The sequence below is a fragment of the Sinohyriopsis cumingii genome, chromosome 7, assembly GCF_028554795.1.
Source record: "Sinohyriopsis cumingii isolate HCF-2022 chromosome 7, ASM2855479v2, whole genome shotgun sequence".
In the NCBI taxonomy this organism is placed as follows: Eukaryota; Metazoa; Mollusca; class Bivalvia; order Unionida; family Unionidae; genus Sinohyriopsis; species Sinohyriopsis cumingii.
This window is the reverse complement of record NC_142967.1, coordinates 29,597,439-29,623,272: the sequence shown is the minus strand read 5'-3', so window position 1 is coordinate 29,623,272 and position 25,834 is coordinate 29,597,439. Positions and strand designations below refer to the sequence as shown.

At 33.7% G+C, this 25,834-nt stretch overlaps 1 protein-coding gene and 1 long non-coding RNA gene across 4 annotated transcripts in view; one reads left to right on the top strand and one right to left on the bottom strand.

The window, feature by feature from the left end:
- Window positions 1–25,187, bottom strand: part of LOC149794953 (antiviral innate immune response receptor RIG-I-like) — an 84,518-nt gene extending 59,331 nt beyond the window's left edge. For 2 of the 3 annotated variants that reach the window (XR_016422218.1, XM_089964617.1), the window contains exons 1-10: window positions 24,945–25,187; window positions 22,940–23,051; window positions 21,785–21,916; window positions 21,302–21,658; window positions 14,231–14,320; window positions 7,968–8,324; window positions 7,569–7,643; window positions 6,300–6,485; window positions 3,330–3,415; window positions 2,369–2,617 (exon numbers count right to left, since the gene is read on the bottom strand). Coding sequence is in view for 2 of the 3 variants with exons in the window: in XM_089964617.1 (XP_089820743.1) it covers window positions 2,369–2,617; window positions 3,330–3,415; window positions 6,300–6,485; window positions 7,569–7,643; window positions 7,968–8,324; window positions 14,231–14,320; window positions 21,302–21,658; window positions 21,785–21,916; window positions 22,940–23,045 (1,638 nt within the window). In the remaining variant the exon portion in view is untranslated. The remainder of the gene's footprint in view (window positions 1–2,368; window positions 2,618–3,329; window positions 3,416–6,299; window positions 6,486–7,568; window positions 7,644–7,967; window positions 8,325–14,230; window positions 14,321–21,301; window positions 21,659–21,784; window positions 21,917–22,939; window positions 23,052–24,944) is intronic. The other variant, XM_089964618.1, reaches the window with a different exon arrangement.
- Window positions 16,488–18,187, top strand: LOC149794954 (uncharacterized). The gene is made up of 2 exons (XR_016422076.1): window positions 16,488–16,629; window positions 17,793–18,187. It is a non-coding gene; the product is annotated as an uncharacterized LOC149794954 (long non-coding RNA).
- Window positions 25,188–25,834: the final 647 nt, after the last annotated feature.

Genomic DNA, 25,834 nt, shown 5'->3' with positions numbered 1-25,834 from the left:
TAAAATATAATATAACTCACCTGGTGCTTTTGCAGTACACTGTCCAGGAAATGAGAAGCTATGGAAATGGAGCTGGCTTTGAAGTGAGACATTACTCTATAATAAGTCTTATGAAGACAAGAATTGGGATACTGTATCCCTGAAATTGATCTCTGGGAAGATTCATGGAGGATTAATGTGCTGGAAGATGGAGGTATGCATCATGAAGATTTTAACTGATAGAAAAATCTCCCTCCTAAACCGCGTTTAGAACCAGTCTCGGCACCTTCATTTTGAACCACAGTGCCCAAATTAAAAGATTCAGATAGCCCAAGTCTGTGACTGGCTGATGGGTGCCATTGACATTTGGCATCAAGAACAATCTTAAGTAAAATCCCACTCAGTCATGTATTGAACAATATCTACTGCCATTTTATTTAGATGACCAGCTAATCCCTGCTGCAGAACAATGGTTCTTAATGGTTCTTTTGAGACATCTGTTGCAATGAGTGCCCTGGATAATGGGAAATGGGCACTAAATGAACCTGGAGGCCATCTGAGATGAAACACTTGATCCATTGGTTTATCAAGACAAAGACTTTATCATTATGTACAGCAAATTGTCTGAGTTCCTGCCCCACCCCCATGTGTATATGTGAAAATGACGGTGTGAGCATACAATAAATTTCCTGCAGGAAGTAGGCTAGCCTGGAGAGAAAACGGGGTGAAAATGATCTCTACTTTCATGCTTGTTGTCATCAATGGCCTTGGAAACTAGTTTTGACAGATTAGTGCCTGTTGGACTTTTTTCCCCATCAGGCATGCCCTAGGTGAAAATTTCTGTGATCTCTGTTCTGAAAAGAACAGTGAGGTCAAGGGCATTGGGCATGTGCAAGATCTGTCTCCTGGGTGGCCTGTTTGCTTACTCCCTCCATGGTACTGAAGAACAAGTTTAATGACAACTACTGCAATTGAAGTGCAGCCTAATAATGTTCTTTTAAGGAAGGTCAAAGTGGAGAGAGATGCATCTCTTCAAACAAGCTGGAGGTTCAGTGATGCTCTTATAACACTGACCAGCATGTGCTGTGCTGTTCTGTTTAGGACACAATGCATCCATGAAAATGATTCCCAAACATGACCAGGAAAAAATACTGGTGGATACTAAGTCAAATATCTGTCTACTGCAATAACGATTTGGACCACCTGTTGTGTGTCAATGAAGGGCTTCTGATTCATCCATACTAAATAGGGTCTTGACATTCCCAGGCCTGCCAAATCTCTGTCAAAAACTGGTGTGTGTGCATCATATAGTAAATAAAGTTATAATTAAAGAGAAGTCATTACTTCTGATAAAAAGAAAGAGTCATAGAACTGCCTCTTTAAACAATGTCATACTGGCTTCAACGCTACCAGACTGTAGTAACTAAATGTCAACTTGTCTATCTTTGCCAATATATCAATGAATGCTGGAACTTTGTACATGACCATATATGGAGAAGGAGGAGCCAACAGCCAAAAAGCTCCTCAATCAATGTGCAGAATGTTGTTTCTTCTCTAGACATGATTGGATACAGTAATGACAATGAAACTTACGAGTGTAAGTCCTCATATACTGAAGCATGGTATACTAGACAAGAAATCAGGCCAGATAGGGCACTCTGATCTTGAGACAATCACTGAATGTAATGTCAATGGTCCAGGTATGGTATTGGTCATTTGGGACTGTAAATTTTCTGTAGCTGGTGCCATACTGATAAGCTATCTGCTGTTTCTTATGTAAGCAATTGATGCAAAAATGGTGCTAGGATTCCAAGAGTAGATCATTGATGTAGCAGGATCGGTAGGCTGTGATAGGAATTGGGGTTGGGTAACAACATGAATCCATGATGTTGTGATGACAATGTATTGACTTAAGTGGATTTGTAATGGCACTGGACCTGGGAAGATCTCTAACTTACACCAATGTACTTTACTTTTATTCTAGCTTAAAATGTACCTTGAAGAGCTGGATTTGCAAAGTAGTGGTCATACTACTAAGGTATTATTATCAGGGAAAAATATTTGAAGAATAAATGTTGATATGCTACTTATGTATTTTGTGCAATACATATTAATAGTTGGCCTTAATAAACTTAGTCACATGTGTTGTTGTTATAAAGGCCACCACGAAGATTTCCAATTAAATAATAGATAGTGTTTATGCTAGTAATACATGCCAACGGTCTAAAAAATGAAATGAATGAACAATTGTTTACTGACAAAGATGTTAGACTGTAGGCCATGTATATATATATTTACCCACATAAGTGTGACTAGGATAATCTTGGATTATAATGAAGAACAGAACAAAAGCAGACAGAGCTGACAAATGTTATTTGTAAGCAAGCACCTGTGGTAAATTTGAAACATTATTCTTGACTTTGGCCACCAAATATTTTCTCATTAGTCTGTTGTAAGACTCATCCTTCCTTGCATGATGGCATTCATCCAATATCATCAGGCTAAAATCACTCAGGGACACAGTCTGCTTCTCCAGGTTGTTGACAAGAATCTGCGGCGTGAGGAAGAAGATGTCATAGTCAGGCAAGAACATGTGCAGCGCCATGGAAAGTTCAAACTCGCCAGTTAACAGTTTTGTCTACAAGGATGAGAATATAAACCTACAGTTAAAATGAAGTTACTTCATTTCAATATTTAAGACATATTACTACATACAGATAGTATCAGCTACCAAAAGAAATTTACTGATCAACACTGTTTTTACAATCAAATTATTATTATTATTATTTTGCACATATTAAAAGACCTACCAGTATGCAGATATGTATGAAATGGGATGGTAAAAATAGATCTCCGCTTTAAACTACCTGAAAGATTAAAAGTTTGAATTCATGAAATGAATGTTGGCATGGAAGATGGAGGTGCAGGTGAAATACTTATCAAATAATCTGGTAGATACCTATGGTGCAATCAGATGGAAACTTACTGTGCAATAAGGTAGATACTAACTGTATAAGTAGTCAGATACTTACTGTACCATGCAGATACTTATCATGTAATCACGTACTATGTACTATGTACTCAGGAAAATACTTACCGTACTCATGCTGTGTAATAAGGTAGATATTGTGTATTCAGGTCACAAGTGACTGTACCAGGTTGATAATTACCATGTAATCAGGTATATAATTGTCATGCAATCAGGTAGTTTAATTACCATCACACAGATACTGTATAGTCAGGTAGACAATTACTTACTGTGCCATCAGGTAGCCACTTACTGTGTAATCAGGTAGCTACTTACTGTGTAATCAGGTAGGTACTTACTGTGCCATCAGGTAGCTACTTACTGTGTAATCAGGTAGCTGCTCCTGAAATAATTCTTGTTGCTGCGTGATCAGTGGAATGGTTCTAGCCATGAACACTACCTTCTTCTCTACAGAAAAAGTGTGAAAAATATCCTTTACTGACATTTTGAAAAAAATGAGGATCTTCAATGAGTGCTAATTTCAAATGAAATCTCTGAAACAAGTTGAATAATTTCTATTTTTTGTACACCTTGATGGTGAACAGTGGTTTGAAATTATTCAGTAAGTTTCATAAATTTCATTGAAATGAGCACTAATTAAGATTCCATTTATCACATGATTAAAGACATTATTTGTTTTAAATAATAAATCTTTAGAAAACTGCATGCTTTCAGTTGGAAAGTATAAAGTGCTGCAATATAAGTTGGTCGGTAGGGGCACTGTACTCAGGGTAAAGAAAAGCAGGCCAGAATATTAGTTTTTGATTCCACTGATGTCCATCTTACTAAGATCTACTTTCCAACCTACAGATGAACCTGGAACGGAACTGGAAAGGCTTTGCAGACTATCCATCAAGACTTAATTGCCTTAAACAGCAATTATTCCAAACTTGGTTCTCAAGTACACAGAATGAATAAAACAAATTAAGGGAGGAAAACGTGACACTGTGTGCAATAAAAATAAAAAGCTTGCGAAAAGAGAATTATACTATATTTTGAGGAAGCTTGACAAGACTGAAGCTCAAGGTAGATGTGAAATTTTGTCAATTCATGGGCTTGAAGGCAACAGCAGAGAGACCTGGGAAATATCAGAGCACAAGATGAGTTTTTTCTTTTGGGCACTCTAAATATTCAGTATGCAAATGAGATACTGATTAAAGAGCAAAGTCTTGTATTACATAGTACTATTTCCATTCATAAATCAAGGTTGAATTGCTGAGTTCATATCAACATCCTATTTTTGGTCCAAATAGGTCATAAATGTTGAATGCAGGTCAGGACATCATCCTAAGAGAACACTGGTACTCTAGAAATGTCATGACCATCCACAGCTGCTGATTGGCTGTTGACTGTTACAAAATGTTTGATAATCTTTTCTATTTGTTTATTTGATGCATATTAGATGACTATATAAAGGAATTAAATCACCATGTTCTTATTCTTCTTGTGAGTGATAGGAATTAAATTTATTTATTTATTGTTCATTGTAATAGCAGAGCTGATACATTCATTCTACATAGACGGTAAGGTGTTTGATTATTGAGTAATATTCAAGGACATGGATACATGTATTTATTAATTTCGTTGGATTACCATGAAATATTCAAGGACACTGATGTCATTTCAACTTTTTGAAATTAGAACAATGATTCTTCTATAGTGCTTGATTTATATTTTGGATTATAAACTGCCTGTTGGGTTTTACCTTTTCTTGTTACGTAGTTTAAGCTCCTAGGATGTAATTAAAGATAAAGAACATGTACATGCTACAACCCACCAAAAGCTATCCTGAGATAATGGATATCGTGTAACAAAGGATCTCACCAAGATGAGTGAAAAGCTCTATATGCCTACAAGACTGAACACAAAAATAGGGAAAATCTGAAGCTATATGATACAGTAAGCTTATTCTGGGAAACACAACGTATGTGTAATGAAGGGATCCTGATTGGAAGCCAACATATCCACAAGCAGGGTGTACAACCGTGTTGTCCAGGTGATGGCTGAGGTAAAGCTAAAGATGGATAATAATAAGAGAGATTATAATGAGGGCAATTCCTCAGTTACACTAAGTACACAAAACTAGAATCACAGCCAAGGCACTGACAGAACAGATCTGCTTAAAATCCAATAAAGCATCTGATCTGAAACTTTAAAGTTGGAATATTAAAGCCCTGTCAAACTATAAAGATGTTGTTCAATTTGTAGACATTTGTATCAAATTTGATATTTTAGGTTTTTGTGAAACATTGGATGATTCTCTATTACGATACATTAACTTTATCTCAGTGAGAAGTAAATGAGAAAAAGGAAGAAACTCTGGGGAAGTGACTTTGTTAAAAAAAAAAAACCAAACAGGGCTGGAAAAGTTTCAAAGATTTATGTGATGTTATTCCACAAATACTTTGCATTTTCCATCTGGAAATGATAGTGTGTGCATGTGTGTGTGTGTGATTTGGATTTTTAACATAGCTTTAAAAATAGTTCAGTCATATCACTATGATGTCTGCAGTTTGAAATTTTATAGTGATGTCTAGCAATGGGCATCATGCCGCAGGCAAGGTATCTAGTATAAAAGTAAAGCTGTCACATGGAAACAGTTTTTCTGCTTTCCTGCTTACAATCCCAAGCACCTTGACTTTTGGACATATAACATGGTAACAATATTCATTCCACCTTGTGATGGCTGTATAAATATGAGAAAAAAATCTGAAGATTTGCAAATATTTGGATTCCAAACACAAGGGTTTTAATTTTTTTATAAAACCTTTCTCAATTAAGCTTTATTAACATTGACACATTCCAGATGATTCAGACTTTTGTGTTATGTCAGTATCCGTCTGGAATTCAACAGCTATCTGCCACTATTTGCGTGCCACTCAACTATGTCCTGCTGTTTTCCTTAAATGCAGATCAAATCATGATCAGCTTTTGGGTCGACTGATGCTCAGCATGTCAGGTTACTCTCAGCTACTTAACACCAACAGCAGTCAACCAGGGTATCTGCTTTAATCATTTGTACTAAAACACACACAGGTTTGTTGTCATGCATCAATCGCTCCAGAGCTGACATTTTCTTCAGAAGGAATTAAAACAGGAAGACTTAGAATTCTAAAATACCATGTTATTTAAAGACAGAACAAATGTTTAAGAAAAACTCAAAAGTAGGCCCAAATAAGGGGCAGGGACTTATTTGCAGAGACCTCCAATGTTTGTTAAGAGTTTGTAAAAATGGTGGGATAGACTTATATTTGAGCTTGATCACACAAGTAAAGAAAGTTGAAGCTCTTACTTCCTGGACTGGCAGACTCTAAATGATTCTTGACAATATACAGAGCCACCCATGTCTTCCCTGACCCTGTCTCAGCACAAATAATGGTGTTTTCACCATTAAGAGCAATCTCGGCAAGCTCTAGCTGATATTTTCTGAGCTGCAGTGGATTTGTGTCTGCCCTTAGTTGAAAATTTGCTGTGTCCTCTATAAAGTAAGAACAGTGAATTCAGTTTCTTCTTAAAAAAGGCAAGCAATTAAATTGTTGTCGAAGCTGTCTTTATTCAGAAGTAATTCTTATGTAAGAATATTTTCTTCGAACTGTAACATTGCTATCCAGTCTTATTATTTATTAATATTATTATTATTATTATTATTATTATTATTATTATTATTATTATTATTTTCAGGTGTCAATTATGCAAAACTTATAACTCTTAGAGAACATAGTTTTATTTGTAAAGTCTTTTGTATTTTAAAATGCTTATGCATATTATATATTCAAGAAAATGTGAATACGTGTAAAACAATAATCATATATTTCACACATATCTGTCTACATGATATCTCTTTATCCAATTACCTATGACCCATTGCAAGGCTATCATCTACTGCAAGGCATTAATTGCTCCAGTTTTAGCATATGTTAGCCTCGTAAACAAATGAGTCCAACCTCCAAGACTACACTATTGAGAATACAAAGTCATTTTCATCTTTTTCACTCAAAAATGAAAAATGAACCCAACTGGATTTGGCTCTGGATATGAAGTTAGCTTATTTTTATTTAAAGCAAAATATCTTTAAAAAAATACAAATTCTGTTAAACTTTAGGAAAAATTTTCTTTGTGTGTAACTGAGAGTGAAACTAGGTTTTTAAACATGAAGACACAAATTAATGTATTGACCCAGTAAGAGAAACTCATCAAAATAAAATCCTTTACCAGAATTCTGAAGCAAAACTGTGCCATTGCCCAACTTTTACAGTCAGCTGAATACTTCTCCATTTGTATAATGTTCCCCTCCCCAAGTGTGGCAAGAAAATTCCAAACTATTTGTACACATTTACAAGCCTCCACAATTATATTCCACAATTTGAAGTTTCTAAGATATAAGCTACTAAGTACCACACAAATGCACTCAAATGCATGCAAGTATAAATACAAGGAATGGTGGCCATTCATTACCTATCCCTCATGTTATCTTTAAAAAATGTTGTGGGAAATGAGTAGCAAAAGAAAATAAAGAATTAATTTCATGAAAAAGAAAAAAAGAATATCATGGTTATTTTACCATCAGATGAATGATTCTCGAGCTGCTGATCATTCCCTGATTCAGAATGGTTCGAGTCCTTCATGTCATCACCAGCTATTTGTTGAAGAAAAGAATTCACCAGAAATTCATTTTAATTTTGTAAACATTTTTAATGTCCAAGAACTACAGAGATATAATTAAAAGTGAATATTTTATTCATATATTTTGATTAAACAAGGCAGTTGCATAATTACCAAAACTGTAAAATATGCAGAATTTATGGATTTTCTTAAAAATTTAAAAGATGCAACAATTATGTTAAACAGTAGTAGGCAATGTTTTTTCTTTTTTGGCTTTCCCCATCAAGTTAGTTCAAGTTATTATACCCAAGAATAATCTGATTATTACTGGACCATAAGAAAAAAATATTAAAATTACTTGACTCAGTGGACTCAAGAGACGCTGCCTGATCACCACATTGGTCCCCAATCACATCATTGTCTGGATCAGCACTTTTCTTCTCACTGAGAATGTTCATGTCTTGTACCATTTCCTCTGTGACCTTGACTTTTGGGCTTATGTTGATCTTGCACTCTGTCTGACTGCTGTTGGGGTTGTAAGAATGTGACTGGGCGTCTTTAAATGGTGAAACCATCACATGTGGTCTTCCATCTGATCCACTGCTGTCGATTTTCCGTTTTCTATTGATATTTTTAGAAGAGTCCACTGTATCTTGTAGGCTGCTAGACAACGGAACAGCAAGGTCACCACTGGAATTGTATCCACTACAACTATCTATTGAATCAATATATATATATATATATACATATATATATATATATATATATATATATATATATATATATATATATATATATATATATATATATATATATATACATACATACATACATAGATATATATATATATATATATATATATATATATATATATATATATATATATATATATATATATATATATATATGAAGTCAACAAGGAAAAATTCACTTCAACAGTCATACTCGAACATTTTTCACTAAGAACTGTAACTTAATGTATTTGGTATTTAAGATTTGCCTTTTACATTAATCAACTCCATGTTTATTACAACGAAAGATCATTTCTAACAAGTCTTATTTTTAACAAGTCATAGTTTTAGCAAGTCATACATTTTATAACAAAGAGAAAATATTTTAATACATCTATTGTATTTCTCCAATTATAAGCCCACCTCCCACTTTTAATTTTGTTTAGCAAATATGAACATAGAAGATCTTTGCTTGATAATATTTCCTCTACCCGTTCTATATTCCGATAAATTTAATATGCTGGCTCATACACCTTGGTCTTGTCAATGGAGAAATATGATATGTATTATAACCCATTCCAATCTGGATTTTGATAGAACCACTCCTGTCTGTCTGTAGTAACAAAGTTCACTGATGAATGTTAGATTATGGACAATGGAGAAATAGTTGGAACTATATATCATGATTTTAACGAGGCCTTTGACCTAGCTGACCATAATACATTTGCATGGAAACCTGAACAGTGCAAATGTTCTCACTTATTTCTTGCATTTTTTAAATGATACCTTTCTGACCAAAGAAGAAAAGTTGCTATTGGAAACATTACATTAGAGCTCATTTCCATCAACAACAGTGTTCCACATGGATCTATTTTAGGGCCTCTATTATTGTTTAAAAATGACTTGCTGCTGTATGTACGATATTCAAAACTTTATATGCTGCTGACACAAATGTAGATAAGTCTGATTATAATGTTAAAACATTAAATAAACAATTGGGTGAAGATTTATATCAAGCTGAATATTGGTGCTCACTGTTTATCAATGCCCTAAAAATTATATTGCTTGGAACCAGGCAAAGATTATCATTAAACAGAAACCCAAATCTACAGCTGCATATTTGAGATAACCTAACTGAAAATGTTTTGGAAGTTCATGTTTTAAAGCATCAAGACTGGTGCAAACAAGTGAAACTATTGTTATGCAATTTGGGGAATACAAATGAGAGCAATATTTAAACAATCCACAAACTTCAAAAATGGTCAGCTACAAATTATCCTGTATTTACCATTTAATACACCATTCAAATTTCTATTCTTGGAATTTAAATTGCTGAAAAGTGAATTCAGATTAGACTACCAAAAGTCCATATTAATGTTCAAAGTAGAGAATGAGCTTTGTCTATAATATCTGCATGGCATATTTCTAAAGAACAATACCAGGGACCTAAATTGAGATCAATTACAAAAGCTCATTGCAGAACACTATTTCTAAAAATAAATACTTTTTAAAGAAAGATCATTTGCCTACTCTGGTGCTACTATTAATTTAAAGGCAGAAACAAATCTAAGTGTGCTCAAAACAAAACTGTAAGACCATTATCTTGAAAGGCAAATTTTAAATTAAAGATTTAAATACATGCACTCCAATTTATTCTGTGCATATCATGTACACTTTTGTGCATTTGATTTAATGTATTTGGGAAGAAGAGTATATTATAACTGAGATACCCTCATAAAATAAAGCTGTTTGTTATTATTATTATTATTACTATTATTATTATTATTATTATTATTATTATTATTATTATTGTTATTATTATTATTATTATTATTATTATTATTATTATTATTATTATTATCATTGACAAGGCTCATAAAATAAAGTTTATTATTATTATTTACAAGGCTCATAAAATAAAGTTTATTATTATTATTATTATTGACAAGGCTTATAAAATAAAGTTTATTATTATTATTATTATTATTGAAAAGGCTCATAAAATAAAGTTCATTATTATTATTATTATTGACAAGGCTGATAAAATAAAGTTTATTATTATTATTATTATTGACAAGGCTCATAAAATAAAGTTCATTATTATTATTATTATTGACAAGGCTCATAAAATACAGTTTATTATTATTATTATTGACAAGGCTCATAAAATAAAGTTTATTATTGTTATTATTATTGACAAGGCTCATAAAATAAAGTTTATTATTATTATTATTATTATTATTATTGACAAGGCTCATAAAATAAAGTTTATTATTATTACTGACAAGGCTCATAAAATAAACTTTATTATTATTATTATTATTATTGACAAGGCTCATAAAATAAAGTTCATTATTATTATTATTATTGACAAGGCTCATAAAGTAAAGTTGTTTATTATTATTATTATTATTATTATTATTATTGATAAGGCTCATAAAATAAAGTTTATTATTATTATTATTATCATTATTATTATTATTGTTATTATTATTATTATTATTATTATTATTATTATTTTCATTGACAAGGCTCATTAAATAAAGTTTATTATTATTATTATTATTATTATCATTATTATTATTATTATTATTATTATTATTATTATTATTATTATTGACAAGGCTTATACTGGGCTGTAGGCAGTGTAGAATTTGCTGTGAGCAGTTAAGACCCATTACTGACAAGGTGATTCTGTTGATCTGCAGTACTTTCTCATTTCAAACAAAACTGATATTTGTTTTGTTAAATTTATGAAACACTTAATCCATTTATTCCAATACTGCCTTGTGCAAGTGTGTCAAGATTTTGGGGCATTACTTTAATGAAAACATCTATTAAAATTAAAAATTTAAATTTACTCAATTAAAAAATTAAGTTACTTTGACAGGCAAAGAACTGGTTGCTAAAATAAGAAAATCACTACAAATCTGCACACTCAGCAACAAAGAAATGTCCAAAATTGTGCAAGCTGCTATAGAGAATAATTTTATTCCCAATTATACTTTTCAAGTACAAATGGTACATTATACACCTGCAGTGTAACAAAGTAAATAGCAGTTATTGTTTTGGGTTCAATGCCGTATCTCAGGCTTCCAGTATAACTCACAGAGTATGTGTGTCATTTGGATTTTTAATGTATCTTCAACAATTTTTCAGTCATATCGCTAAGATGTCTGCGGTGTGAGTTTATAGTGACGTCAAGCACTGGGGCATCATGCCCCAGACATGCAGTAGCATGATGCCCTACCCAGTCACATTATCCTGACACCAGGCCATCCAGTCCTAACACTAACCTCTTAATGATGAGCACCAAGTGAGGAAGCTGCTAATACCATTTTAAAAAGGTCTTTGGTATGACCTGGCTGAGGTTCAAACCCTCTTCTTGCCACATCCAAGTGGATGCTCTAACCACTCAGGTCACTGAAGCGGTATATAACTGGTGGAGGAAGAACCTGGGAAAACCCAGGCAAGAACCACCAACCCATGGAAAACTACTGGCAGCTTTAACACACACCTACATTGGCCAAGCCAAAGACTCGAATCAATGCAAACAGAGGTGAGATTACAGTGATTGGTAAAGGCAAGCACTTTAGATCACTCAGTCACCTGGGACCACTAGTAAATAGTATAAATAGAGTTATTAGTATTATTATACTTATTTTATGAAAATCCTTCTTCATCTGGTTGAATAATCAGTTACTAAAAGATGTAGTATCCACATAACTCATTAAGTCATTTTCTCTAACAATACAAAAATTTAGTATTTTGTTATGTATATTTAATTATTTGTCTGTCAGTTTTAATTTTTATTATTATTCCTGACCATTACATGCTATTGTAAGGTAACTTTGTTTACCAGATTTAACATTTTCCAGAAATTCAGTTCAGTTCTGTTTGACCGGACTGTTATAATAATAGAAACACTGTACCTAGTTTCTGACCCTGAATCAGAAACAGTGGCAGTTCTGGTAAACTTTTTTCTTCTTTTTTTTATTCTTTCCCAGAGTAAGAACCATTGATTTCAGTTAAGACCATACTGGCAGTATGCGATGTTAGGCATGTAAAAAGCTTCTATTTTGTTCTAAAAGGATAACCATGTGACCCCCATCTGGGAATCTGTTTTGTGTCTTACGTTAGCCTTATACCTAATGTTTTGTATAGAAGTACAGTAGTCAGTGGGCTTTAAAGTTTTGACATGTTAAGTTGTGTAGTTGTGAACAGTTTGGGCTTAGATTTCATTTTCTTCAAATTATTGTATTTTATGTGATTATTTTCCCTGGAAATACTAGTGCTCTAAACTAATTCTTGGACAAGGACATTTATTGAAATTTATACATTTATACAAAATTCAAAAACTGGAATAATATTTTCTGTGATTCTACAAGAGACTGTTGACACTAGCTTTTTGCTGACTATTAATGACATCATTGTTTTCCATTTGAGATTTCATTGGGATTCGAACTCAGTTTCATTCAGGACTTCTTATTACTAGGACTTCTATTGTGTAATTCTTGGATTATTTTTGGATTTGATTCATAAAACTGTAAGTTCCTTTTTTTCTCATTTTTTACTTGATGTTCTAGAGAAATAAAATCTTTAGTAAATTTTACAAAGCTTGTTGTCTTCACCTTTTTCTTGTTGCTTTTTGTAAGAGCCTACACTTGTAACAATTTTAAAAAACAAGCTATTTCACTGGTCATTGATTTCCACTGGCATTTTGACAGTTACATCACAAAATGTACTTGACTTGAGTATGATGGCATTAGCGAGAAAGTTTGCATTTCCCCATGGTGAGGTTATGTACAGTTTCATATGCATTCAGTACAAAATATAGCAGGACCTTGTCTGATAGGTTCTGTACAAAATAGTCATCAGGTTGTCACTTCTGAACTGTCATGTTTAGCCTTAAGAATCTAAAACAGTACTTGGCAAGTATAATGCATATTGCCCCTCAAACAAGTTTCTACTAGCTAGCCTTGTAGTAAGGATTTACAATGTACTAGAATTGAAGAGAAGATGTGGAAATGCTCTCCCGATTGTTATGGAATTTTTTGTGTATAGCCAACAGTGAGAATGTGAATGGGAAAAGAATAGGCAAGTGAATACATTAGAAAGCGATCCAAACTGGTTTGTGAGAAGGACTAAACTTCAAGAGTGCCACTGAAGGTCTGACCCTCTGGTAGACTGGTGAAGATAAAGTCAATGACAGCGTACAAGTAAAAGACTGAAAGTTCATGTTATTTTTCAGAAACCATTTCTCTTCTTTCAGGATCAGTGATCTTGATCTCTGACCTTCTGATACCAAAATCATATGGCACACTTCATGTCTAAAATGCAAGCCTTTCATGAAGTTTAGTCATAGAACCCGAGGTATTTTTGTTAAAATTGTTTTCTTTCTTCGAGTCTCTCAGATATTGACCTTTGACCTTTGAACACCCTAATTAATAGGAGTCTTTCTGGCCTTAAATGCAAGCCATCCACAAAATTTAGGCAAACTCAAGCATGAAAACTGATAGATTTCATCCTTTCCCTAAATGCAAATTGCATGCAAAGCTTGGTAATGGTACATGGTGATTTACTGAATGAAAACAAACCAAAATAAAGATGAACATATGGATAGATAACATCATGTCGAGAGTCGGTGGTTCTTTCCGTGGATTTCTCTGGTTCTTCCTCCACCATTAATACTGGCCACCATGCATAGCCTATCGTGTGCTGAAAAATGGCGTTAAACCCTACAACAACAACAATAGATAACATCAAGACATGCTCTACCTTATGATGGGTATGTAAAACCAAGAATGACCCAAGGATCCTTGCTGATAATTTTAGAATAAACCATTGGATTTACCAATTCTTGTCATTATAAAAAAAAAATCAAAAATACCTTTGAGGGTCATTTCTATATCACCAAGTCGATCTTCATCCAACGATGCACTAGACCCACAAGCGTCTGTTTCATCCATATCAAATGATCCTTAAATATAAAGATAGAACAAACTGTGAAACCAAAGTGTAATAAATGACAATATAACTCACTCTACTTTTACTCATCTCCAACAGCTATCATGCAGGAAAAAAACTTGGACTTGATCTTCAACACTTTTCTAATTAAAGATTTTTGTCAATCTGTTATCTTTACATTGGAACTTTTAATCTTTTGAAACTGTAAAATCTGAACTTTCAATTGGCATTTTACTGCCTGTGTTGAGTTGACATATTGTGGAACCATCTATCTACTCATTCAATACAAACCATTATGATAGGGCATAAAAGACTTCAAACAATAAAAAAAGAACATTTCTATTTTATCATATCGATTTTTAGGTACTATAATGACTTGATAAAAACTGAATAATGTTGGGGAGTTTTTTTTAATTTTTACAAACAAAATTATTATTCTTAAAATATGTTTGCCATGTTATTATCATTGTCCATCATACAAGTCCAATCTTAGTGGATGTAGTTTTAAAGTAACTCTGGAATATTACAGCCAGTAACAGGTGAGGTCTCACATGAAAAGCATGCATGCTGTTCAATAATTCCTACACTCATTCACATTTACAAAACACAGTTAATCTGTAGAGGCTAACATATTGTAACCTGTCAAGGTCAAATAAAATGGAATAGATGGACAGCTCAAGCACTTTTCAGTTACTAGATCTCTCCAGTGTATTGTAAAGAGATGGTGTGTTCACCACAAAAATTCTTATTTAGATCATAAATGCACAAAACAAAACAAATATATAATATAAATAGTCAACACAGTTTATTAAATGACTTCCAGGCTTGTATGTGTTTTTTCACAAAATTTCATGCTCAAAGTGGTGAAATATAATATTTGCAAATATGCAGAACAGATGTTTGATAAAGCATGTTGAAATAACAACAATAGTTGTAGTGGTAAATTGCATGTGAAGATCAGCATAAATGTTCAATTTGTCCTAATTCATATAATCTCTAACTCAGATAATCCCAATTCCCAACTAATCTTACACAGAAAAATAAGTTAATATTTCTCACAATTTGTTTATATAACATCCCGAAGTGGTAATGATTTTGTGCATCCAATCAAGGTCCAGAACCAGACCCGGGTTTGTGTTGTATAGTCCAATGGTGAATACGGTAGAGGCACAGCCTGGAACTGGATGTTAATAGTGTGTCTTATATATTATGGAATCAGGTCACAATTAGTACTTCCAGTTCAGTACCCAAGAATGTAGTTCCAATCTATTTTTAGAACATTTATTCCTCTCTCATTTTGGTGGTGATAGAAGAGTTATATGTATGCATTGTTACATGATGGAAAGGTCAGTACTGAGAAACAAATGTTGTTGTTGTTGTTGTAGTAGTAGGGTTTAAGGCCATTTTTCAGCACAAGATAGGCTATACATGGCGGCCAGTATAACTGGTGGAGGAAGAACCCTGGAAAACCCTGGGAAAAACGATCGACCCATGAGAAGCTACTGGCAAGCTTTCTCATGTGCCAACGTTAGCTGAGCCTGAGACTTGAACCCATGCAGACAGTGGTGAGATGGCAGTGATCTGGAACGGTGAGTGCTTTAGACCACTCAGCCGCTCAGGGCCCCAGAAACAAATGTAGAAAACATATAGTAAAATTAATTGTGTTATATGTCCTGTCAGTGCAGTACTGGAGTAAAGTTTAAATTGGTATAAAATCTTTATTATTAACGATAGACACCTGAAATTTGAATATGTTATGTATAATGAATTTGTAAATATAAGAATGAAATTAAAAATAAAAAATTGATTTTTATTTTAAAAATTTAAATAAAATATTTAACAAAACAAAAAAACATTCCCCCCAAAATGTACATATATAATATTTTTTGGAATCATATTAAATGATATCAGCAGGTATATATTCCTACACCATATGCAAGCTACAATGTTGGATATCTGTCACATTTTGTCAGAGAAAATATCCTTGCAAGTCAAAATGAGACCGTCACTTAAAATACATGAAGACAAAATTATATTTTGTATTGGCCATTCAAACTATTTGTTAGGGATTCAAGCAGTTCATGTATGTGTTTATGATGGGTCACTTCCTGAGTAACACATATCTGCTTGTATAGCCTTTAGTAATAAACATAGTTCTAAAGTATTTAGTGAGAGGACAGAGATGAAAACTTTATACTAGAACCTACTCAAGTTCTCTACTAAATCATTTTAAACTGTCTGAAAATGAAATGCAAGTCAAAGGGATAAAATATACTTTCCCCAGGTATATTTACCACGGATGTAAGAAAACAGCAAAATGATGTAAGTTGAACACAAAATGCATTCCATTTTATTGTTCAGTTTGGTTAATATATTGATTGGTGTAGTGCGGTATTGTGGCCTATATGATGTCATGGGAATTCTAAAGATCCATCTTGCTTTATGCATTATTAATTACTAATAATATTTGTTAACTGACACTCTGAAGATTACATAAGAAATATTCAAACAGATTATTTGAATTTAACTTTGTACAACTGATCTTAACATGATTACATACCCCACATGAACAAATATCCATCCATTTTAGAATGTTTGGGATCAAAAAGTTCACATTCAGTACATCATATAGGCTGACATTGTACCTATAGTGAATCTGTAAGGCACATTTCTGGCTGTGTGCACTGAAAATATCCCAAAATGTTATTTTCATCATGAATATGCCTATGTATAGTAACATATTTCAATTTAGTACTTTGACAGAGTGCAGTATTGAAGCATCAGCTGATATCTGATTCCACTGAATCAATGAGCTTAATAATTGTTAACCAACACTCTTAAAAATACACTATAAATGTTCAAACAGATCATTTGAATTATGTTTGCACATTTGATCTTAACATTAGTACATTGTATATATCCCACATATGCAAATTTCCATCCTTGTTTACAAGTTTTTGGGACCAGAATTTCACATTTAGTTGATGATATAGGATTTATTGGTACCTATAGTTGATATATGTGGCCACATTTGGCTGTATTCACTTGCAATATCCAAAATTGGTATTTCCCTCATGAATAAGATTGCTTATAGTAATATATTTTAATTTAGTACATTGTCACTTGACTTTCCTGTATACTGGTATGTACTAATGTTTGCACCAATGATCAAACCTCACCACCCCAACATTGCCTTAAACTTTATGATACATAGTCTACCTGATTAGTTATTTAACTTGTAAATGGCTAAATATGCTTCTAGAAACCTCATATATTTTTAGGCTGAATTTATCACTTTAATACATGGCCATTGCTTCACATTTCTGAGTGTCACTCTGTAAAGTTTAATATTTTTTCCCATGCTTGCAACCTTAATGTTATTTTGAAATCGCCATATCAAATCACCATATCTAACACATTTTAACTTCATTAACCTACATATTACTGTTTTCTAGAATTAGGTGAAACATATTGTATCTTTTCAGGTCTAGCCTGATATCTGGAACAAAGTGTTAGAGTTGGATCAGCTTGGAAGCTCTCCAGTAGTCCGGTGGTGATAGCAAGGTTTCATAAGGGCATGTGCAGTGTACTGCCATAAGTGACCAAGATTAGTTCATATCACCACACTGATATATAGCACCTCAAAGACATGGCTTAGGTCTTCATGAGAGAGATTAGCATCATTGTTCAGTAAGTCAGAGCCTCCCTAGAAACTATTTTCCTATCCCACTGTCACCTTTTGTAGTTACTGACATTGAAATGGAATGCATTTTTGCTATAAAACATGGTAATGGTCCGATCAGAACTTTAAATCTGAGTGCGCTATTAGTTATACAAACAACTGCCTAAGTACATGACACAATAAATGTGGAACACAGCACCTGTCATTGTTTCTTTAGTGTGTACACCTAAATGCATCTGGACAGGCATATTGCGGTTTGCTGCCAAAATCACTATGAGCTATGTTGCTTCACTACCCCTGGGAAAAATGTTATCAGTTGTACATACCCAAACTACCATTTGTTTTAAATAAAATTCATTAGTCAACTTTGATGTCTAAAATTTGTCAAACTGAGTTTTAAAACTTGTATGAAAATTTAATTTTTCAATAAAATTTAGTTATTAAAAATTAAATGTTTATTTAAATTGCCATTAAAATTTAATTTATCAATATTTTAAAATTTCAAACAAATTTTCAGACAGGCCTTATCTTGTATGACAATTAGATTTTTACTGCATTGAAAAATTCCTACAGTTAAGGAAGATATAGCAAATTTAGGTTTGGTTTCTGATGAGAACTGACCGCTCTGGTGGCCTAGTGGTTAGAGCATCCGCCTTGGATGCGGGAGGTCATGGGTTCGATCCCCAGTCGAGTCATACCAAAGACTTACAAAATGGTACTAACAGTTGCCTCGCTTGGTGCTCAGCATTAAGAGGTTAGTGTTAATACTGGTCGGCCTGGTGTCAGGATAATGTCACTGGGTGGGACATCATGCTACATGTCTGTGGCAAGATGTCCCAAGTGCTAGACATCACTATAAACTGCCACACTGCAGACATCATAACAATATGACAGAAATTGTTTTAAAGCTATGCTAAAAATCCAAATCACACACACACTGATTATACAAGAAACTGTATAATAATTTTGCATAAATATAGTCCTTTTTGTCATTAAATCAACCTCGAAACGAATTAATTTTTTATTGCTGTCATTTTGATGGGGGAAAGGTTTCCCTTTCATTCACACCAGGTTTCACATAATGCATGCTTTTACAATCTATTTATAAAGCAGGGAATGTCAAGACAACAGCCAATTAGTGAAAATCTAGCTAAGGTAATGCCCTAGAAATGTTCCAGTTCTTTTGGCCAATCAGCAATCTTCCTTTTCCTAGTGCCCATGTGTAGCTCTCTAGAATGTAAGTTTGGAACAAAATGGATCATTTAGAACAAACATTGGTGGAAACTGAGGCCATTTTAATTCTTCTTTAAACTGCAAATTGGTGACATTTTTCTTGTGAAAAGTAATGATATGCTTTTATAAAATATATTCTGGCATCACATCATATTAATAAAACTGCAGTCTAGAAAATACTGGTGATCTGGGACAAGTGTAACAATGTCTGCCTACATGAAAATCTTAATATTTTGACATCTCTTAACTTCTGCCATCTCTATCTCCAAAAGATGAGTGACAGCTTGTTGAAAAGGAAAATTATGAAATATTTTGCTATTAAAGCCAAAACCACTACAAAATCAAGGGCTATGTGTGCAATTGCAACTTCTGGAGTTACATACTTTGTCTCTTATTACATATTTATCCAAGAAGCCATTTATTAGAAAATATTATTTTCATGGTTTTGACCCATTTAATTGTCCAGCTTGCATAAAGTATTTATGATTAATTAGTAAAAGCAAAACCAGTGTAGTGTACTTTATGAGTACATGTATAATGAAGACTGAAATGAGTTACTCTTGCAACTCACTTGTTCCTGGCATGTTGGGACACTTGTTTCCTTAGATCTTTTAAAGCCCTGAATCACAGTTCAAAATTGCATCATATTACAAAACTGGATGGATAAGTTTTATCTTGTAACCCAATAGCTCTGAGCACTGTCCATTACACAATTTTTGTGATCTGACAATTTGTCAAACTGTAATACCGTAGTCATGACGAATGAGATATTCATCACATGACATGACAAATCCACTGAGACACCAGACACATGACAAAAACATCAATCTCAAATCAGCAATATCACAGCTGATTTGTTCAATGATATTGTTGGAACAGCTGATTATCTGCCAATGTAACCAAGTAATTTGAAATGGAGAAAGAAGGCAGGGTTAGATTATCCCAAAAGGATTTAAAAATTATCATATGAAAATATGCTGTACATATCACTGAAAGGTCCGTTAGACTGACCACAACTCAAGTGCCGTGAGTAAAGCAGCCCAATGTGTAAATGTAGTTAAAGTATGCAGTGACGCACTGTCAAAGATCTGCCTGCAATAATTTCAATGTTTTATGAACAGAGATAATGTTGTTGTTGTTATGTGGTGTGATGCCATTTTTCAGCACAAGATAGGCTATACATGGTGGACAGTATAACTGGTGGAGGAAAAACCCAGGAAAATACTGGAAAGAACAACTGACCCACAGGAAGCTAGTGGCTTCTCAGGTACCCACATTGGATGAGCCAAAGACTTGAACCCACAAAGACAGAGATGAGATGGCAGTGATCCACTCAGGGCCCCCATAAGCACTTAAACAATTCTCAAATGACTACATTTCATGTGTCAGCAAGCAATGCATAATAGGACATCTGTTTCATAGGACCTCACAGTGAAAGGATCTACTAAAGTTCATATGACTTAAATTGGTTTTCTACCAAATGAACAACTGATTCATCATATATTCAATCGATGCAAATGTCTTCCCAGAATGCATTATGTATTGTAAACAATATCAATCAGATCTGTTAAATTCTTCATTATTATCAATGTGAAAATTTGGGGACATCCAAATCTTGGCAACTCAGATTCGGGTAACAAACACAACTTTGTTGATTATAGCAAGTACTAATAATGACCACAGCTGATGTTGTCAAGAAAGAAAAATATAAATATAAATATTTTACGAGAAAAGCTTGCCCAGTTAAGTATGCTCATGGTGAAGCTTACTTGCCTGACTGGTTTTTCAACTTGCCCTTGTCATCTGTCGAAATGGATTTTTCTAGCATTCCAATCATGTTATGCATAGATATTGTATGTTACAACAAGGCTCTATCATATAAGTGCATACCAGCATGAAAAAGATAGTATATTAAGCTAAAATGAAATTACAATTAGTTATATTTAGTCAAAAACTAAAGTCAAATAAAGGGACATCAATACATTAAAATGTAACAGTTTTATGGAATCCATGACCAGATTCCTGTAATATGAAGGACATCAGTGTGTAGAGGGGTTTTATAGCAAGGGAGCATTGTACCTAATTTCTGTGCAGAAAAGAAATCAGGATCAATTTGCTGTACCAGATCCCTGTGACCTTGTTTCAGGAGACCCTCCAGAAAATGTCTGTACCAAATTTCTGGCCTCTTCCGTCGTGGGAGAAGATCTAACAATGTCAAAAAGGCAAATTGTGGGCCAAAACTGAGTTGTCTTGCTGTGATTTCCTGAACATCACCTTGACTGATCACACCCTTTGATAGAAGATATGGTAGGATATGCATGGGAACCACACACTGCTGCAGTTCATGTGCAAAAACATGTATCAGCTTGAGGTGGTAGTCCTCATGTTTCCCCATCATAGGCGTTGACTTCAAAATCTCCAACAGGTATGGATATTCTGAAATAAGTACAAGAAAAATTATATTCAAAACAGCAAATTCAGCTTTCCACTGGTACCAGACAAAGTATATGGAATAATGTTACTGCTCATACAGTTGATGTAAATAACAAAATATAAATCTACCTGCAGAATGTAGTGCCTGTGAGAATGACTGCCATTTTCCTGGTTCTTTGGATTTGTCTAAAATATCTAAAATATTTTCTGTTGCCAATGCTTGTGATGTTGCTGCCAGTTGATTCAATTCACTCCTTTTCTCTGAAGAAAAATAAAGAAACAAAACTCACATTTCATTCATCTTTAAGTAGTCATGCCCTTGAAAAGTCACTAAAGTTAGTTATCAAATCTTGGGTGTTTTGAGACCATTTAAAGCTAAACATGGCAAGTATCAACTTTTTTTATACAACAATTATTTTGCATTTTTCCAATTTCTGTATTGATAAGATGGTCATTCAAGCTGACCTAATTCAGTTCTTATTATGAAGAAAAATGGACAAAATTCACATTGCATTCCTATTTTTTCAGAGATCTGAAAAGTCAAGTCCCTAAAAAGTGACCAACTTATTTATTTAAAATATCAAAAACCTAAAGATTTTCCAGGATTATTTTAAGCTAAATACAGCATGGATCCAATGTTGATACAACAATGTTTTGCACTCTTCCAATTTAGAGGTGACAAACTCCTGTTTTGAGAAGCAACACTTGAACAAGGTCCAGCTTAAATTGCAATGACTTGGCTATCAATAATTTCATTTTGATTACATTTTCATTGTCAAGCAAAAATAAGTCAGTGTAATAAACAACAATGTTCAAGGAAATATCTTGATTTCTATTCAACAAAAAGTTGTACAAAAGAATAGTTTTGGTCAGTTTAGCTTGCTGTCTGCCCACATAACTTTATTAGCAAAGTATTCCTTCATTATAACACTGTCCATTGAGTTCACCTTAAAGCGAGACCACATTATAATGAAATACATTATACAGTACTCTATCATTATAACAAAGTCTATGGCAGCCATGGAGTACTGTCTATACACAATTATCCATTGAGTGCAACTGCAAACTGCACAGAACCAGATCTGCCATCATACCATGCACCAACAGATCTGGGTCTTTGCAACTGGTTAGGAAAAATTAGTAGAACAAAAACACCAAATATTCATGAGTGATTGTCAAGAAAGATAAAAAACATCCTGTTGGAAATATATCCCCTGGCACCCTTCCCAAACTCCAACAACTGAATGGTGGATCCCTGGGTTAAACAGATACAACTGTAATTACCTATTGTTATGATTTCAATAGGCAGCGTAAGAAGAACGTCTGTTGCCTTCAGGAGACTAACAACAAGGGGTCGGTATCTCTTTAAATTTACTTCAATATTTTCCATTTCCCCCTGAAAAGTAAAGAAAATAAAATAAAACATTATTAAAAAAACACACAAAATCAAAAAGGAGAAATATGTGCATTACATTATGCACTTAACTTTATTTAGAAGTGGACTTGTGGCCTAGCTTTCCCACCCCTGGAAATTCCTGACCATTTCTAAAGGCCCCTACTCCAGCATCCAGACATGTCAGAGTATGCCTAGTAGCTGCAAATGTAACATCATATTTAAACAATATCACGCTGGAAATCATTTTGCATAAACTATACACTTATATTACATCTCAAAGGTCTTAATCTAACTAACAGAAAAAAAGCAAAATCCAAAAGGTTTTCTGAAATTCAACAAATAATTTATTTCCATAGACTACAAAGTGAAAATTTAAATATAACTTACAGTATAGTGAATTAAATCACAAATAGTCCTAAGAGTGATATCACAAGTCCAAAACTATAGAGTATTCCAAATGAGTTCCAGTGGTGTTCAGAATGAAGTCCAATTTATTGTGCTGATGTGCCAATAGAATTGAATAGTGTTGACATGCTAACAGTCTTGATGTATCCCAATGATAAAATCCAAAATTTCATTAAATGATTTCACAGTAATTCTGAAATAGTCAATTAGTCCTAAAGTTTATGAGAACCTTGTAATTCCAAAGAATAACTGAAACAAATAAATCTGCTCAAATAATAATTGAACACAACTAAATATCCATTTCCACTACATGTGTTTAAGAGAGGAATAATTAATTATGTTATTCAGTGCCTCATTAAAAAAAAAAATGACAATTTCAGAACCAGGATGAGGGTCAAATATTCATTACTAGGACATTCCAACTTGACAACAGGGTCAGGTGTTTTAACAGCCAACCAATCAGAAATCAGGTGAGCCAGAATTTCCTAAAGGAAAACAATGACATGAACTCAAATCTCATGAAATTGATCAACAAGATTCCTTTACACATGCCAAGGGCAATTGGCCTCAAAAACATGTTTTCTAAAATTAAATGACCTCATTTCAAAGTACAAACCCAGACGGGACAAAATTAGCTATTTAATATGTTGTCTACTAAATGGCCTTTCCAATCTATAATCATAAAAATTAACACACAATTTGGGTATACATAACACTTCTAAACAAAAAATTCAGACTATACTTAAAAAGAATTCTTCAACCACACTGTGGCAGTTGTGTTAGAAAGTATTTTTTTAAAAAATCAATGAATGAAATGAGAAAGTTTTGTGCATTCTTTATACCCCAAGATTATTTTCGTTTTCAAATGCGTTACTATGACAGTGGCGTACAAGCTGCCGGGGGTGTTCGCTGAAACTATAGCAATGTTCGGACCACCTAGCCAGCAGAACTTGATGGTCAATTATTTTTACAAATGTCTTACATTGTTGGCAGCCCATATCTACGCTCTTGCACCGCTTCGAGTCAAGTGCAAAAATCGTACTTCCCTGTTATTTGCTATGACAGACCCGACATCATATTTTCTTGACCCAGTTTAGTACGCAGCCGCCATTTTCACAGTCCTTGGCTATCAGTAATTTTCGTCTGGAATTTTTTTATTACATTTAAGGTGCAAAACGTTTAACAATCAGGAGTGAATAAACCGTGGTTAAATTATATTATAGTTTTAAAATTCTGAACAACAATGGCTAATTTAGCTTGAATAAATGCGCATACATGACCACCATGACATACACTTTATGTATGTTTCGTACAGCCCTAACTGAGACTCTTTAAGTTTTATAATATACGGTTTCAGGGAATAATAATGATCGTATTTGGGACAAATATAAACTTGAGTGTCAGTCGAGACTATCTTTAGCGCTTATAAAAATATCCAAACTTCAGAATGGCAATTACCAGTGAAGTAAGATAATTTGAGTTACTCACCAGAACACACTTCGAGCGCGTTAATCAATCTTGTTATCTTATACTATACCCAAGTGTACTGGTTCTTCTGTGTTCACGTGCCCAGCAGTATATTAACAGTTTGTGTTTGGCTATTTCTACGAACAAGGATATGCCTTGGATGTTGCATGCATGTCCGTGCAGAAATTTGCAGAAAAATCATTCATTTGTTCTGCGAAAATATCTTTGCAAGAAGAAACCCGAGTCTATTCAGACTATCTCGTCTATTTTCTAATTAGTTGTGTCAACTTTCGGTTTAGCATATGACGTCATGATTCTTGTAAACTTTTGGGGACAAAAAGAAACCAAAAATCCGAAAGTAGTTTACGAGGTCAACCTATTTGCCAGGCATACTTTGATTTCAGATATGTTTAAAACTTGTTTCTTTTCCAAGTAAATTTTAACGCCAAGTGAAATCGAAAGAAGACTTCCTTAAAATGTAGTAATTTTAACCTAACTCTTGGAAGTAGGTGCCTTAGGCCTTTTCTTACAGCAGCAACGTGCAACTTCTCCATGATGCGGGTTTCATATACGATGCTTGTAGCCACACCCAGTATTCTAAATAAGCGGAGAAAACCAGGTAGTTTACGCATGCCAGGCTAACCGACTAGACGACGGCTATCTCTCTACATTTGTATGTTTCTGCGTCCGTACTATAGTCCTGGTTCTAATATGAAAGAAACCGACAGCACTTTGTGCTAAATTAAGCTCTTCTGTACCCTGGTCCCATTTGTCAAACACGTAAAGCACACGCACACCAATTAAACTCTCTCTCTCTCTCTCTCTCTCTCTCTCACACACACACACACACACACACACACACACACGAGCACGTAACTAGCATTAGGATGACCTATGTCAAAGAGTGTCAT